The sequence below is a fragment of the Strongylocentrotus purpuratus genome, unplaced genomic scaffold (assembly GCF_000002235.5).
Source record: "Strongylocentrotus purpuratus isolate Spur 01 unplaced genomic scaffold, Spur_5.0 spur5_scaffold_3, whole genome shotgun sequence".
Classification (NCBI taxonomy): domain Eukaryota; kingdom Metazoa; phylum Echinodermata; class Echinoidea; order Camarodonta; family Strongylocentrotidae; genus Strongylocentrotus; species Strongylocentrotus purpuratus.
The window spans coordinates 15,494,714-15,511,751 of NW_022145609.1; the positions used below are offsets into that span (position 1 = coordinate 15,494,714).

The 17,038-nt window shown below is 37.3% G+C and overlaps 1 protein-coding gene across 1 annotated transcript; it reads right to left on the reverse strand.

The window, feature by feature from the left end:
• Window positions 1-8,536: 8,536 nt before the first annotated feature.
• On the reverse strand, window positions 8,537-16,427 carry LOC593296 (elongation of very long chain fatty acids protein 4). The gene is made up of 7 exons (XM_792776.5): window positions 16,327-16,427; window positions 13,762-13,895; window positions 13,037-13,224; window positions 12,212-12,292; window positions 11,625-11,796; window positions 9,874-10,001; window positions 8,537-9,146 (listed from the first exon to the last, which is right to left on the reverse strand). The coding sequence occupies exons 2-7, from the start codon at window positions 13,859-13,861 to the stop codon at window positions 8,970-8,972; spliced, it is 846 nt and encodes a 281-aa protein (XP_797869.3). The 5' UTR covers window positions 13,862-13,895; window positions 16,327-16,427; the 3' UTR covers window positions 8,537-8,969.
• Window positions 16,428-17,038: the final 611 nt, after the last annotated feature.

Sequence of the window (17,038 nt, forward strand, 5' to 3'; positions counted from 1 at the left end):
AAAATGTTATGCATACGGATTTAAGCAATTGCTTGAGCTTGATCTTTTGCTTGACAAGCAATTGCTTGTGCTTGAAGCAATTGCTTGCAAGCAATTGCTACTTTTTATGCATACGGCCCATTATATCACAAGTAGTAGTTCAAATATTGCACAGCACCCGTAGAAAGAATATGTAAGACCATGTACAAAATAATGACGCTTCTTCGCGAATTAAGTAAAGACGAAGAAACTTATATAATCTCTATAAAGTAGGACTCAGAGCCGAGTAGAGAAACTAGCGAAGAAATAGGACAAGAATTAAGATGAAGCTGAATTAGCTTTGCTGTAGATCGACTCTCTAGAATACGTGTGCTATATATGAACAGCTCAGGAGAAGTGATAAAAATAGGTGTGGCAAATAAAGCAAGCAAGTGTAATGTGCCTGGACACAGGCGTGTACGCAGGGGGGTGTTTTGGGGGTTAACCCCCCCCCCCTTGGCATTTTTTATGTGTGTATTTTTAAGAAAACCCCCCTAAAACCCCCCTTCGTTTTGTTTAAACCCCCCTTGAAAAAATCCTGCGTACGCCCCTGCCTGTACAGTATAAGCTATACCAGTACATCAGATTGTTGCACATCCCAACCCATAGGGTGTGGAATGTGCTTGCCAGAATAAGTATGTGTGGCACTCTAGTATTGTAACAGGTGTCACTAAAGAAATGAATGACAATGGAATAAAAGGCTAGACTTCAAGCAACACAATAAAGACAAGACAATATCTACAAATGCAGGTCAAGTCACTACAGTAGCTCCCCTCTAGATTTGTTATCGAATGAAAAGTAGCAACAAAGCGATGAGGAAATATAGACCTACATGTATGTTGACTTGAAAATACGAAAACAAGGCAATACTGTTGAAACACAGTAAGTTTAATATGCTTCACCCGACTTCGAAAAAGTCCACAAACCTCACTGGCCACCTAACCTGCCGACCATACCTGGTCTTTCGAATCTCGGGAGTGTTCTGCTTCAAAGCAGGATCCAATGCCAACGATGCAGGATCCGATGCTATCGGTGCAGGATCCGACGCTAAGGTTGCAGGATCCGATGCTAAGGATGCAGGATCCAATGCTAAGTCTGCGGAGTTGGATTGCCGAGGGACTTGGATAGGTGGATCTTGATCCTTTGTAGATTGAGCAGGGAGATCTTGCTCAATGAAAGCTGGTTTAAGTCTCTCAACACTGACAGTTTCACGTTTACCATTGTAATCAATAGTAAAAAAAAAAACTTGTCAGAGCGTTGAATGACTCGAAAGGCCCCCTGTAAGGAGGTTTAAGGGGCCCCTTGACTGCATCAACCCTCAAAAAGAAGGTTGCGTGTTCGGATCACGTCGGGGTCACCAGTTTAGGGAATTTAATCACCTAAATAAAAGAAATAGAAATAGATTTCTTTCCTACCTTGTCTCGTAGAAACATTAGAAATTCTATAAAGTAATAAGGCCTCAGAACCGAGTAGAGAAACAAGCGAAGAAATAGGACAAGAATTAAGATGAAGCTGAATTAGCTTTGCTGTAGATCGACTCTCTAGAATACGTGTGCTCTATATGAACAGCTCAGGAGAAGTGATAAAAATAGGTGTGGCAAAATAAAGCAAGCAAGTGTAATGTGCCTGTACAGTATAAGCTATACCAGTACATTAGGTGGTTGCACATCCCAACCCATAGGGTGTGGAATGTGCTTTCCAGAATAAGTATGTGTGGCACTCTAGTAATGTAACAGGTGTCACTAAAGACATGAATGACAATGGAATAAAAGGCTAGACTTCAAGCAACACAATAAAGACAAGACAATATCTACAAATGCAGGTCAAGTCACTACAATGTTATTCTTTGTTTTTATTATTCTATTATTTCCTCTTGCTATCTTTTGTTTCTTCTTTTTATGTTATTCTTTGTTTTTATCATTCTATCACTTCCTCTGTCTATCGGCTTTTCTTATGTTGTTCTTCGTTTCTTCCTTCTATCACCTTCTCTTATGTTATTCTTTGTTTTTATCATTCTATCACTTCCTCTTTCTATCATTCCTTATGTTATTCTTTGTTTCTTCCTTCTATCACCTTCTCTTATGTTATTCTTTGTGTTTATCATTCCATCACTTCCTCTTTCTATCATTCCTTATGTTATTATTTGTTTCTTCCTTTTATCACCTTCTCTTATGTTATCTTTGTTTTTGTCATTCTATTACTTTCTGTCTCTCCTTATATTATTTTTTGTTTCTTCCTTCTATCACGTTCTCTTATGTTATTCTTTGTTTTATCATTCTATCACTTTCTGTCTCTCCTTATATTATTCTTTGTTTCTTCCTTCTATCACTTTCTCTTATGTTATTCTTTGTTTTTGTCATTCTATCAATTTCTGTCTCTCCTCATATTATTCTTTGTTTCTTCCTTCTATCGCCTTCTCTTATGTTATTCTTTGTTTTTGTCATTCTATCACTTTCTGTCTCTCCTTATATTATTCTTTGTTTCTTCCTTCTATCACCTTCTCTTATGTTATTCTTTGTTTTATCATTATATCACTTCCTCTGTGTCTCCTTATGTTATTCTTTTTTTCTCAATCTTGTTTCCTGATTAGGTTACCTGATCTTTTGTTTTCTCTTGTCTGATGTACTTCATTAACTTAATTACACTATATGATTCTATTCTCTAGGTCATGTTTAATACAAGAATTGTGTATTATCAGAGCCTTCCCTCTTTACCCATTTCCTCTGTTCTCTATAGACTTTCCTTTCTCTTTCTCCCTTTCCCACACCTTCTGTTCTCTCATTTTGCTCCTTATCCTATAATTCTCTCCTGAATGCCATTGCCTGTCAGGCATATATCATAGCATACAATCATGTTGAGTACATATATGTATATGTGGCTTTGAAACTATTTCCTGTTGGTAGGTTTTTATCTTGTAATTTTATCTTAATTTATCCAGTATATCCATGTAGTGTTGATTCTTTTTTAATGTAGGTTATATTATGATGAACTCTATTTATGTTCCAGTCTTTCCAGATTCATTTTCAATAATAATATATACACATGCTGTTGTTGCAATATCATGTATACCATTCTGTTCATAATGTTTATTTTGGAAGCCTACCAGTACTTTGCTTATTAAAATTCACACTGTATTATTACATATTTTTTCAAATCCTTTGCATGCCTGCTCTTGATCAGGATGATGCCTATATGTACCTTGCCAGTTATACTCAATTTCATAGAATAATATTCTTGAATGCTATGTTTATTTCATGCAGCTTATGTAATAAAGATTTTTAGGATTATATTTATGCTGAATGTTCAGAATTGAGGAGGTATAAATTGTTTGTAAATTGTAGCATTTTTAAATATTTTCTTTAAATCATTTTTTAAATTAACTTTTTTATATGCAATTTTTTATTCCATCTCATTTTGTTATCTTCCCCCTTTTATCATGTGCAATATTTTATTTAAAGAATTTTTAATTATGTACTGGGAGTAGCTTGTGTGGGGGCACATGCCTCCGGGCAACAGTGATAAACTTTTTTTTCACTTTTGTGCACCCTGACCCACTTGCTGCTCCCTTTATCTCTTTGTTTGTTAATCCTTATTATGTACATGTACTTGTCTCTTGCTATGCTGTATTGTATTTGTGCTTTTTATATATGAATGGTCGAATAAATAATAATAATAATAATAATAATAATATCATTTCCTCTTTCTATCGGCTTTTCTTATGTTATTCTTTGTTTCTTCCTTCTATCACCTTATTTTATGTTATTCTTTGTTTTTATCATTCTATCACTTCCTCTGTCTCTCCTTATGTTATTCTTTGTTTCTTCCTTCTATCACCTTCTCTTATGTTATTCTTTGTTTTTATCATTCTATCACTTCCTCTGTCTCTCCTTATGTTATTCTTTGTTTTTTCCTTCTATCACCTTCTCTTATGTTATTCTTTGTTTTTATCATTCTATCACTTCCTCTGTCTCTCCTTATGTTATTCTTTGTTTCTTCCTTCTATCACCTTCTCTTATGTTATTCTTTGTTTTTATCATTCTATCACTTCCTCTGACTCTCTTTATGTTATTCTTTGTTTCTTCCTTCTATCACCTTTTCTTATGTTATTCTTTGTTTTTATCATTCTATCACTTCATCTGTCTCTCCTTATGTTATTCTTTGTTTCTTCCTTCTATCACCTTCTCTTATGTTATTCTTTGTTTTTATCATTCTATCACTTTCTGTCTCTCTTTGTGTTACTCTTTGTTTCTTTCTTCTGTCCCCTTCTCTTATATTATTCTTTGTTTTTATCATTCTATCACTTTCTGTCTCTCTTTGTGTTACTCTTTGTTTCTTTCTTCTGTCCCCTTCTCTTATATTATTCTTTGTTTTTATCATTCTATCACTTCCTCTTTCTATCTTTCCTTATTTTTATTCTTTGTTTCTTCCTTCTATCACCTTTTCTTATGTTATGCTGATTTAATCACCTGATCTAAAAAAATTGGTCACGTGACCAACGAAAGCACCGACGTGAAAAATCGAAAGCACTGCCGCGAAGGGAACTGACGTGAGTTGCGCAACGTCTTCACGTTCCAGTACCTCGTAGTAGCCGACGTCGGGTGCCTAAATCGAAAGCTTGCTATTAAGGCGTCACGTGACCCCCCCCCCCCCCCGGGTGGTATAAAACCTTCGACCAACGGTGGGAAATTCAATTGCTAATCGGAAATTAATGATGCTTAGAGCAGGGGCGTCGGACCGACTTCAAAAATTGGGGGATGGGACAAACAAAAAAGGGCACTTTCGGGTAAAAAAAAAAAAAAAAAAAAAGCACCTACGAAGGGAAATCTCAAATCGAATATATACAATTTGTTAGACATTGGTATGTACACATATACATTGTGGTTAACTTAACAGGGATGCTTTCAATATTTATTTCTCTTTGTACATCCTACAATATATTGTTTAAGCATCATACTTTGCAGTTGGGTATGATGGTCTGAATATTCAAATGCGAGCGAGGAAAATGTAAAGATTTGTGAGGTCGCAGTGCAAAAAATTACATCTTATAAAGAGAATTAAATCCAATGCTGATGGGGTTATAGTCACATTCTCATAACGGAAGACTGAAAAAAACCTTTGATATGTAACATAATTATATCATCTATGAAATCAATGCGAGTGAGTGTAGCAAGCGAGCTTTGGGAGAAATTGCCCTTAAATATTCACTTTAAATTAGGGGCACCTTTAAAAAGAGAGGAAAAGGGGACACTTATCGAAAAGGATAAGACACTTATTTCTAATACCTGAAAAGGAGCACTCACCAGGGATTAAAAAGGCACTTATGAGAATGGTAAATGGACATTTGTCGACGGAATTGGGGCACCAATCAGATTTTGATAGAGGCATTCATAAGAGTTGAAACTGGGAATCAATGAAAAGGAGATAGGTCTCTTATTAGAAAGGAAAAAGGGGCACGTATCATTGTTAAAAAGGAAATTGTCAGAGGTGTAAAGGGGCATTCATCGCCCCTGAAAAGAGGCACTGACTTAATATGAAAAGGGGTACTTATGAGAATGAAAAGAGACACTTTTAATAGTTAGGAAGGGGAAGGAGCTCTTTTGTTTTAATGGGGGGTACTTATACGGAAAATGGGGCAATTATTAGATTGGAAAAGGGGCACACGTGAAGATAAAATGTGTGCTTTATGGGAGTTAAAGTGGGTAGTTGTTAAGAGGGGAAGAGGCACTTCCTATAAATAAAAAGAAGCACTGGTCAAAGTAAAAGAGGCACCTCTCAAATAGAATAGGGTTACTATCAGAGGTGAAGGGGGCACTTGTCAAAAGTGAAATAGGCACTTTTAAATGGACCCTTTGCTCTGGAAAAAATGGCACTTTTTACGAAGTTATACTTATAGGGGCACTTTTCCTCCGTAAAAAAGGGAACTTTGGGGGTACTTAAAAAAGCCTCTGGCTATGAAGCTGGCTTTTTATACTCATTTATTCATTCATTAAAAAATGGTTTATTTCAAATAAAACTTTCATCGCGGCGTTTAGCCGAATTACAAACAAAGTTTACAAACAAAATTAAAAACACATAATTAAATATAAAACATTGCATAACATTATACATTGAACGTGAAAAACAAATTCAGGATAGATACGAGAAATATAGCTTATTGCAACATATGTCCACGTTACCATGACACATGGGAAACGCTTGAGCTACTTAAATTCGTCTGTCTTCGCCGACACCGTGGTCCCATCTGGATGTCATCGTACTATAATACGATGGTTACACGATGACATTGCGAGGGTTACACGTAGTCGTGTTGCCTTCCGAAGACATTCGGGCAGCTTCTTGTTTCCTTCGTATTGTCTTCGTGAGGCGAAAAGTGCCCGATGGCACCGATGATCACACGAAGTTATTACGAAAATGACACGATATGACATGATGCCCTCACGATGGCCTTACGAAGGGCAACCTGGACTCACGAATACAACACGAAATTGGACCTTCGCAAGGTCTTCGGGCAATTTTTTGGCAAGCCAAAGATTTTGCCACCGCTCACGAAGTTGCTGCCGGAGCCTGAGAAATCGACTGGCGTTCACACGATTGCCTCAGATGCCCTCACGAATGGCCCGATATATGCCCGCGTCACACTGTCCCGAAGTTGACATAAAATGGACACACGATGAAGGAAAATTTTCAATTCGGCTCTGATCGTAAACACATCGGGCCATTCGTGAGGGCATCTTAAGCCATCGTATGACCGCCGGTGCATTTTTCAGGCTCGGGCAGCTAAAAAGATGTAGATAAAAGATGTAACCTAAACCAAACGCTCTCTGTTCATACTTCAACGAAGGAAGTAATCTAATTTGACCACTTCATAATTATGTCACGCAACCCTCCTACTATCAATCCACTTGCTATCAACTTATAAATTACGTGATAAGGACATCCTGTATTTTTATTATTAAAAAGACATGATACCTGACCCTGATATTGGAGACACCTTTTCCGATGTTTTGATGGGTCTCATTGAGCTGAAGAGTAAACGGACTTTATGTGGTAAGCTTATCCTGTTTACCCCCCCCCCCCCCCCCCACCCAACGAAACAAAAACAAGACAAACGACATGGTCAGGAAAATGACGGTGTAGTTCAGAGTATAAGGACTGGTATAGGACATAGAGGGATGTGGGGCGGGGTGAGTTTTCCTCATCAGAGTCATCTGAACACAGAGTTTGACCAACTCGGTTTTAGCTGGTATAACAACGTGGCGTATATTCTTTTCTGTTATGCTTGCCCAACGAAGCAGTAATCGCCATGTACCCAACTTTAACCGGGTTGGTCGAACTCTCCTAATAATCAATATTACTTCCTGACCCTCATGCTATATGCTCGATGGCTAAAATCGCAAACCCATTTCACCCATAAGATTTGACCCCCATAGCATGTAAATATATACAACACTGCAATATACTTCTAGTTTATGATTCACTGCATTGTATATTGCTATCATAATGCTATAATAAAACCATGCAGGTAGCCTTTTTCTGCATGATGGGTATTTGAATGTTCGTCATTGCCATTAGTGTCACTCATATTAGTGTTGGTAAAAGTCCGTAATTAAATTTATAGGAGTCTTAGAAGCAAAACGAACATAGTGGGTTTAGGCATAAACAATATTTTCTTTATTGGGGTGGAATTTAACTGTAAATAAAAACACCTGCGTTGTCTTACATGACAATCATAAATAAAACAAGGAGCCTTGGAAAAAAGAAATACCAGATCTTGAGAATGAATGCTATGTTTACTTCACTACTTTTATATTCAGTTGATATTACAACATTACACATAGAAAATAAATAGATTTGACTCGTATACCAATGTCAATAAAACTAGATTTCTCAATCAATACACTATTTACCGACTGTTATTGTTTGATTTAAGGTGTTGTCAATACAACTTAAAAAACAACAACATTTATAGAAAAGTAATTGAAATGATTAATCCACTCTGACGATACAGTGATGGTCCCTTTATGTGGGTATTAATAATAGCCTTCAAATTAATGAGAAGGAAAAGTACAAGGAAGTAAGTATAATAAAACGATGTTATTATCAGTATATTTAAGGTAACATTTCTGTGTCAACTCTTCAGTCTTTATCATAGTGTCATATCTTCTTTCATTCGAATCATTATCATCATCGTCATCATCATCACCAGTATCATCATCATCATCATCTTCATCATAATTATCATCATCATCCTCATCTGTATTGTCAATATTACCATCATCAAATTTTGTATTTCTAATTACCTATCCGTTATGTATGGGGCTGTCGTATTATCAAACAATCTGCTTACAATGACAGTTCTTCCCTACCCAAATAATTGTATACCGGTAATGTTTTTAAATATTTGAGGAAATTAAGTATTTATGACAGTTAATCATATCATTTCATAAATAACAAGTTAAATATATATGTATTTGCTTATTTATGATTCATTGTCAGAAAAATAATTATTGTACTTTATATTACTATTGTTATCGAAAAACTGTGCACTTACATGAATGCAGAAGAAAATCAAATCAAATCAAATCAAATAATCAATTGAATGATTGTTTGGTGTTATTCGCCCAAGTAAACCACATTAATATCGATACTGCTCTCTCTACAAGCCCGTATGACCCAAGAAATGTCAGGTCCCCATCAAGTGGGTCGAGAGAGTCAAATATGGGCAAAATGCCTCGTCCAAGCCTGGATGTAAGTAAGGATCAAACCCGGGACTAGTCCTCTCGCAAAGGATTCAGGAACCTTCATCAATACACCACAGTGCTCCAACTGTAATACAAGGCACATTGACTATTGGTCATGTCTTTTGGCTTAGCATTCATGTCTTTTGGCCTATCATCCATGTCTTTTGGCTTATTATTCATGTCTTTTGGCTTATTGATCATGTTTTTGGCTTATAACTTGGCCTTCTCTGTCTTTTCTTTCTTCCTGTACGATTTACTGTAGAAGTTGCCGAAGAGGAGAACCATGGATATCGCGTAGAGAAAGACGGCATAGTTGAATCCTTTTGGGAACGAGCATTCAACGAAGATATTGAAACCGGTGTGGAATAAAACCAGGAAGAACTGGACCTATGTTTAAAAAAAGATATGATGATAAATATCAATTACAAAAGAAAAGAAACTGAAAATCAACCTATACCATTCTATTAACCATGATACACACCAAAAATATTAGTTATTCATTAAATGTGTCTGAAAATATAAAGAACAATTGAAAATAACAGTGCTATTCTCAATTATAACAGCCCTCTACAGTTTATGTAAATTCAACAAATTCAAGAATTATGAAGCTCATTGTTGCAGTATAGATGAATAACACTTTGGGTACAAAAACATAAAATGAATAATTGGGATGTACAGTATATTCATCGTTAGTTCCTGCATTTTCTCATTCGGGTGAAACGAGAAGAAAAGTGAAAAAGAGTGTGAATAAATTAATGAGTGTTTGAGGAAAGATGAAAACTATCTTTTGTGGAAAATGAAAGCATATTTATACACTTGTGTCGAAATTTTACGCGGGAAATTCAGAGGCACAACCTCCCCGACATCAAGGACCAGGAAAGTGGAATATTTCACTAGCAAATTTAACAACCTGCTCATTATTATGAGGTTTATGGGTGATGCAAGATGATTTTTTTTTTTAATGTTTGAAATATATTTGCAAGAAAATAGAGAGATTGTGTTTTCAACTCCTGAAAACATCTTCTTAGACATTTCCCATAAGTTGATGGGAGGGCTTTCCCCCACGCCACCACTGTTAAAGCGTCGGAATGGACCTTAAATAATATAATCTTACCAGCTGTATTTGTGTAAGATATTTTTTCCATGTCAAATATTTCTGCATGTGCGGTCCAAGGGCGGAGAGGGCGTAGTACGTGTACATTATCACATGCACAGAGCAGTTGAACATCGCTAAAAAGAAAGCTGCAAGAGAGAGAGAGAAAAAAAAACACGTTAATTAATGGGCCTGGTGATGCATTATTTGCTTATATTCTACCTTTTTATCGACGATACTATATAATCTTCGGAATGATTACAAAAATAACAACATAATAAAAAAAAGCAGCATGAATGTTTACGCAAATGAAACAGAACAAACTATATACAGTGCGTCCTATAAAAAAAACCCGAGAATTATCAATGTTTTATCATAACTTAATCACAATTATAATTCATAAATGACACATATTGGTAAAGCTTAGATCCTCCTCTTTCATTTGACGCAACTAATATGAAGCAATTTGAAGAGAGAAAACAAAAAAGTCATTTGGCGGACGGTAATTGAGTTTCAGTTCCTGCCCTTTTATATGACACGTCAACCAGAAAAAAATGAGCTAGGAATAACAAAGTTCTGTTTGTTTAAAGTAAGGCTTGTATTTCCATAATTTCATTAAACGAATTCGTTTTCACTGGCTGCCTGCCGTAGCAACAGACAGAATTGACAAAAGACTTAACTCTGTTTCGTTGACGATGAGCCATAGACAAATAACGCCAAAATGGTCGAGATCGGCAAGTGATAGGTCGGTTAGCGATTTGGCTGAGGTATGCCTCACTTAAGGCCCGGTCACACAGAGGGGACGCATGGGGGACGCACGGCCGGCGCATGGAAAATTTGCAATTTTGGCCAGTGCGTTGTCGTTCGCTAGGCGTGCGTCATCACTCGTTACTCGTTCGTCGAGCGCGCTGGACCAACGCTGGACCAGCGCTATGCATTCGTCGTCATTCGCTGTGTGCGTCGGGATTTTTTGAGCATGCTCAAAAGTGTGCGCGGAGCTCGACGCATGAATGTACACGCCAAAGGCACGCCAGACGTGCGTTGAGCGCGCTAGACCAGCCTCTGGGTACGGTCTGTATGCGCACTGTATGCGCCCTGTATGCGCTCAGCGCGCTAGCAACACGCTATGAATTTGGTGTCAGCTACGACAAAAGTTGGGCGCACGACAACGCACTGGCCAAAATGGCAAATTTCCAATGCGCTGGCCGTGCGTTCCCCATGCGTCCCCTCTGTGTGACCGGGCCTTTAGTTCTCGTTCGCATATTTGAGGTTTTACAGCGTTTATACCACAACGGCACCAACGAGAGAAACAATCGATGGAACTAACACGTAGTTGACTAACATTTTCGTGATTTGTGTACAAAACATATGGAAAGGTAATTTTTCCTAAAAATTTGAATTTTATGACCTTATTTGCATAAATTACCATAAATATGCAAATGAGTGAATTTTTCAAAAAATTAAATTTACCATAGTATTCTATACACTTTACCTGACAAGCGTGCAAATTTTCACGGCGATCGGCCGTTTCACGAGATCTTAGGGGGGGCATAATACCCCCCCCCCCCCCCCGGGAGCCGTATTAAGACCTCAAATAGCCCGGCCTTCTTAGGGTTAAGTCGGTGGGCAATTTGGCTGAGGTATCATCACACGTTCACGGCGACAAAGTAAGAACCTCCAAATTTAAATAATAGTAAATAATCATAAAATCATGAGGTTTCTTTGTATTTGGATCTGGATCATCTGGCACACACAACCTCCTGATCACTTACATTGTCCACCGGCTATGTATTTAACCCCCAGCCACCAGTTGACGATCATGGTGCTGTGATGGTAGACGTGAAGAAAGGTGACCTGGTTGTTCTTCTTTCTCAGGACGAAGAAGACGGTGTCGAGGAGCTCGATGATCTTGGAGAAGAAATACCACCAGCACACACTCGCCATCTGTGGAGAGACCATAGATATGACGTCACCAATGCCGTATTATCTCTGTAGGGTTAATTATTGTTTGGTTAATGGCATAATAGAAGTTATGTTGAATTTTATGCATATTCTATACCTCTATTTTCTGAACATGCTCAAAGGAATTGAAACGCACTTAATTACTTGTTGACTTTGCCTAAATATAATTTGATATTTTTCCTCGTCCTCATCTCAATTCTCATCTTAAATACACATTTTATTACATTTCAGTACGAGTTCGTGTTGTATACAGCAAGAGAGGAAGAGAGAGAGAGATAGAGAGAGAGAGAGAGAGAGAGAGAGAGAGAGAGAGAGAGAGAGAGAAACAGAGACAGAGAGAGAGAGGGGGAGAAGAAAAAAGCTAGGAAAGGTCTATGATAAACATAAAGGCACTCACCCTCAACGCGAGTGGGTTATTTGAATAGTCGACAGGATCACACATGTAGTTATACTTGGCAAGCAAGGATGACATCCGAAACTACAGGGAACAACAATGATGTTAGATATTACCAACATTATCGATACGTTTTAACCATTAACATGTAAAAGAGTGGATGAAACGGAGGAGGTCATTTGTGATCTTTAACATATAATGAAAGATGATAGAAAGTGGCAAATTGTCAAGCTATACGCTGACACTGAGCTGTTCAGGCCTACAAACTTGTTCGGTTAAGCTGTCTATTAATTAAAATTATTATGTTTATTATGTTCCTCAAAGCATTATGTAATTCCATAATCATAATATCTAGCTCTAAAAGGGTAATTTCTTTTCTTCCCCAGTTCTTAAATGTCAAAGACTGGGCAGGTCGTTTATTGCAGTCTTCCGTATTTCAAATAGTTCGACCACACCACTGTCAAGTAATAGTCTTTCAATTATTTTTTATCCTCTCACTAAAAATGCATTTCCTTCAAAAATGTAGAGGCGTCGTGGTCTAGTGGATACGTCGTCAGATTGTGGATCACTCGGTTTGCGGTTCGAGTCTCGCCGCGGCACTAAAAGTCCTTTTAGCAGGACATTAATCTCCATTTACAATTTTCCACCCAGGTGTCAAATGCGTATCGGTAAGAAGGGATTCCTTGAATGGTGTGAGCACCGAAATCGGTAGACTATCAGAGCCGGGGTAATATCGGAGTGCCTGAGCACCTTGCGTATTGGGTAGGTGCGCTGTAAACAAAATTAATATCAAATTAAAAATCGTTAGTATACAAATATTTTCCCCACCTCATAGCACATGTAGAGTGAAAGCAAGACCAGCGCGGCGTTGTAGAGAACCAGGACCGGCTTAAGCTCGAAGGGTTTCTGATTCTCCATCATCTTAGGGCCAACATGGAGGAAGATGAAGTAGGCAACCAGGATGATAGCGCATGGCAACGGGGACTGCATCAGCGGCCATTCCTCTACCCTTGCATCTGGTATAATTAGAAAACATGGGATTTTGACGATTAAGCATAATTCTTGTGTTGGTTAATTTTACGTCACCTGTTCTGATGTTGCAGAATCTAAGATTGTTTTCTTTAAAAAACAAATGTCATGATAACGTCACAGACAAATGATATCGTGTTCTTATATCTCTACTGTCTTTCGGAAAATATCTTTATTTGAAGGGTGATTTTGAAGACGTTTAATTAATAATGAAGTTATTTGAATTGTACATAAATACATTCTGAAATGCTAAAAAAAAAGGGGGGGGGCTAATTCTATATCTTGAAGCGAAATCATCATCGATTGGATGCTTTCCCTCCTAAATTGAAACATTTATCGTTTTAGGGGAGGGGATCTATATGCGTTTACCAAACACACGAGGAAATAAATGGTTACTATTATTTCCGTATTTCATTAAGTGAAAAGCGTTTTCTTTGATACCGCCTACATGGTGTTGTGTCATAAAGTACTTGTTGTATCATCTGAAAAAAGGGTCGAGTAAAATTCACGAATTAATAACTTACCTCCTTTTGAAAGAGTTGAGTTGTAAACATCTGAAATTCTGTCTATGAATGACGTGATTGGGCCTTCCTCGTGAAACCCCGATTGGTAATTCTTAGCCATAGTTTATAAGATGATTCAGTGCTGAAAATGTTAGCTGGAAAAAAATTACAGAACAAACGTTTGGTAAGCCTTATATTGTTACTCATTAGCTTTGTCATTGATGTATATTGTACGCATAAGAACAGTAGATACAAATAGGAAGTAGTTGAAAAGGGGACAATTATAATAATAAAGAAAGGACTGTTGTCAAAAATGTAGTTGCTTTATTGAGAGAATGATTATTTTACGAATCTCGCAACAACTGTCGTCTTTGAGAGTGACAGCCCCCGATATTTATACATCAGAAGATTTTTATTTTCATTCGCACTATATAGTGTTTATCGATGTCACAATCATAATTTAACAGGTCACACCTTGACAGTGCTTTTACTATCCATAATCATCACGTAACTATGATGACTATATTACAGAAACATAGAAAAAGAGAGAGAGAGAGAGAGAGAAACACATACATACACACAGTAGCGTACGCAGGACTTTGTTCAAGGGGGTGTTTTAAAATTTGAATATCGCGCCGAAAATTTCGCAATGACTCAGCCAGCCGCTGAATAAGCGGGGGGCAAGAGCACATATTTTATTTGAGGGGCCCTGGAAATTGGAAAATTACGTCCTCAGATATTTCGTTAAGTGGCTTGGAGAAGGGGGGGGGGAGCAACACTTTTTTTTTGCCTCGAACACAATTTTTTTTTTTAAACCTGCGTACGCACCTGCATACACACACATTATACAAAGAGAGAGAGTGAGAGGAAAAAAGGGGGGGGGGAACTAATAAAAGATATTATGGATTGTAATAGCCTCTTTTTAAGATAAATGAAAAAGGGAGAAACGTTACTTAAATTTCAAAGAAATGTTCAAAAAACATGATAATCAGAATTTAGAAGGCAATAACAGCAACGGTCATTGATTGTTAAAACGTAAGCCTACTTCATTGCATTCTTTCCACCGCGAAGGAACGACCTGTATTTTTAAACAGGCTACAGACAACCATGCAAGCACATCCTATAAACACTGTTATCTTGATATTATTAATTATTAACACTTTAGTGTTTTAATCAGTCTAATCTAAGCAGTATAATTATTTTCGAACGATTCTGGGATTTTTATCATAAGGTCTTGGATGAAATCAATGTTATATCTTTAAAGCTTCCGATTTTTTTCTTCTTCTGAGAAACTATAAAGCAAAGGTACAATATTCTATCTTCCATGTAATTCTGTGGTGATAACATGTGGTGGAAGCACAATAGATCTGGGGCATATTACAGTTCAAAATGTTACTTAAAACGCAGAACCTAGGATTGCAGGCTTATTTATTACTGTTTTACACATCTTAGCTCTGTGCGTTTTACTGCAATGTTTACGTTGGAGCAACAAGTTCTTAGAACATTGAAGATGCGCTCAAACAGATTTATCTCCGGTTTACCTAAATTATCTTAAGTATATATTTGTTCATAGATATAGGCTTTTTATAGAATCAAACATTGTATGTGGGAAAGGGATTATTGCTCTAAAGGGACAGGGATAAAAATCATAATGGAGACTGCGAATTGGGTCAAGTGGCGATTAGCGCCAGGGGGGGGGGTGAGAAATAAAGAAAAAGAGAAGGGAGAACGTTTAGAAGTTGCATGGAGAGATGTAGAGTGGATGATAGAAAGAGGAAGGGAGCACGGAAAGGAGTGTGAGAGAGAGAGAGAGAGAGAGAGGGGGGGGAGAGAGAGCAAGAGGGGGAGGGACTAGAGAGATTGAGGGAAAGAAGAGTGGAAAGAACGAGATGGGTAAAACAGAACAGAGAAAAGAGACAATAAGAGAGAGAGAGAGAGAGAAAGAAAGATGTAAGGACATGGGGTAAAGGAGGGATGGCAGGGAGAGTGAGAGAGAGAGAGAGAGAGGGGGGAGAGAGTGTGTGTGTGAGAGAGAGAGAGAGAGAGAGGGGGAGAGAGTGTGTGAGAGAGAGAGAGAGAGAGAGAGGATATAGAAGGGAAAAAAAACATGCGGGGTAAAAACAAGAAATAAAAGAGAGAGAAGAGGAGAGAGAGATAAGGGGATAGAGTGGGAGAAAATGGATTGAGATCAAAGAATATGCGTTGTATCAAGCGTCCTGAAAAAATAGCAGGATAGCAAGTGACGTGTATTGCCGCAATTAAAGATCGATTTTATCAATGTATTTGTAGGAAATGATTGAACATGAAACTAATACAGTTTCAGAATAGTAGAACTCACTTTACAGTGCCCAAGTGTACTTGTTACGATGTACATGCAAGACCATTCGGCGTCCTGTGGGTATAGTAGCACGTGCATGGATCATAGTGAATCTTGCAGATCAATATGACTTGTGTAGATGCACTGGATTATCGATTTGCATAATGGTTTACATGCCAAAAAAATTCTCACTTCTAAAGAAAACTCTTACAAATATAATAAGTTTATGAGCTGAAAATGTATAAATACAAATATAAATATAGTCTTACCTTTTGTTGAGACGATGTTTCAAAATCCCATTCCCCAATCAGTCGAGGATCTATCTCATTTGAAGGCCAATACATCCGTACAGTAACTGCATTGCAAGAACCCTGGGCAATGAATGGGGCGGTCAGTTACGTAACGATTACGTAATAATATCAATAAATGTTGCGTCATGATGCGTGCCTGTTCCACACGAGGATCCACCTCTAATTATCTTGAGTTGTCGATATATTGATTATCATTTATTAATGAAGAATTATCCAGATTTAGTGTTACTGTTAGTGTATAAGACCATCTCCACTATTGAATTAAATTGAATTTGAATTGAATTTCTTTATTGTCATGCACAAAATAAAATGAAGGCATAAAAATCGTCTTACGGCTCACATTTGTATAAAATATAACACTACATTAACATATCATAGACAAATAACTACAAATAACATAAATAACATAACAATGTAATATGATTTAACCTCTCTTTTGACTCAAAAGAGAGGTTAAATCATATTACATTGTTATGTTATTTATGTTATTTGTAGTTATTTGTTTTGAGAGCCATGAGAATTATTGCAATTCCAAATTCTTTTTTATGTATTCAGTTTTCAAATTTTGCTTGAACGGAAAAGGTCAATTTATCTGAATTTATCCACAGTTTAAATGTCAAAGTTGGTAGATTTACCTACTGAAAGCGCCATTGGATATGAAGGGTAAAAT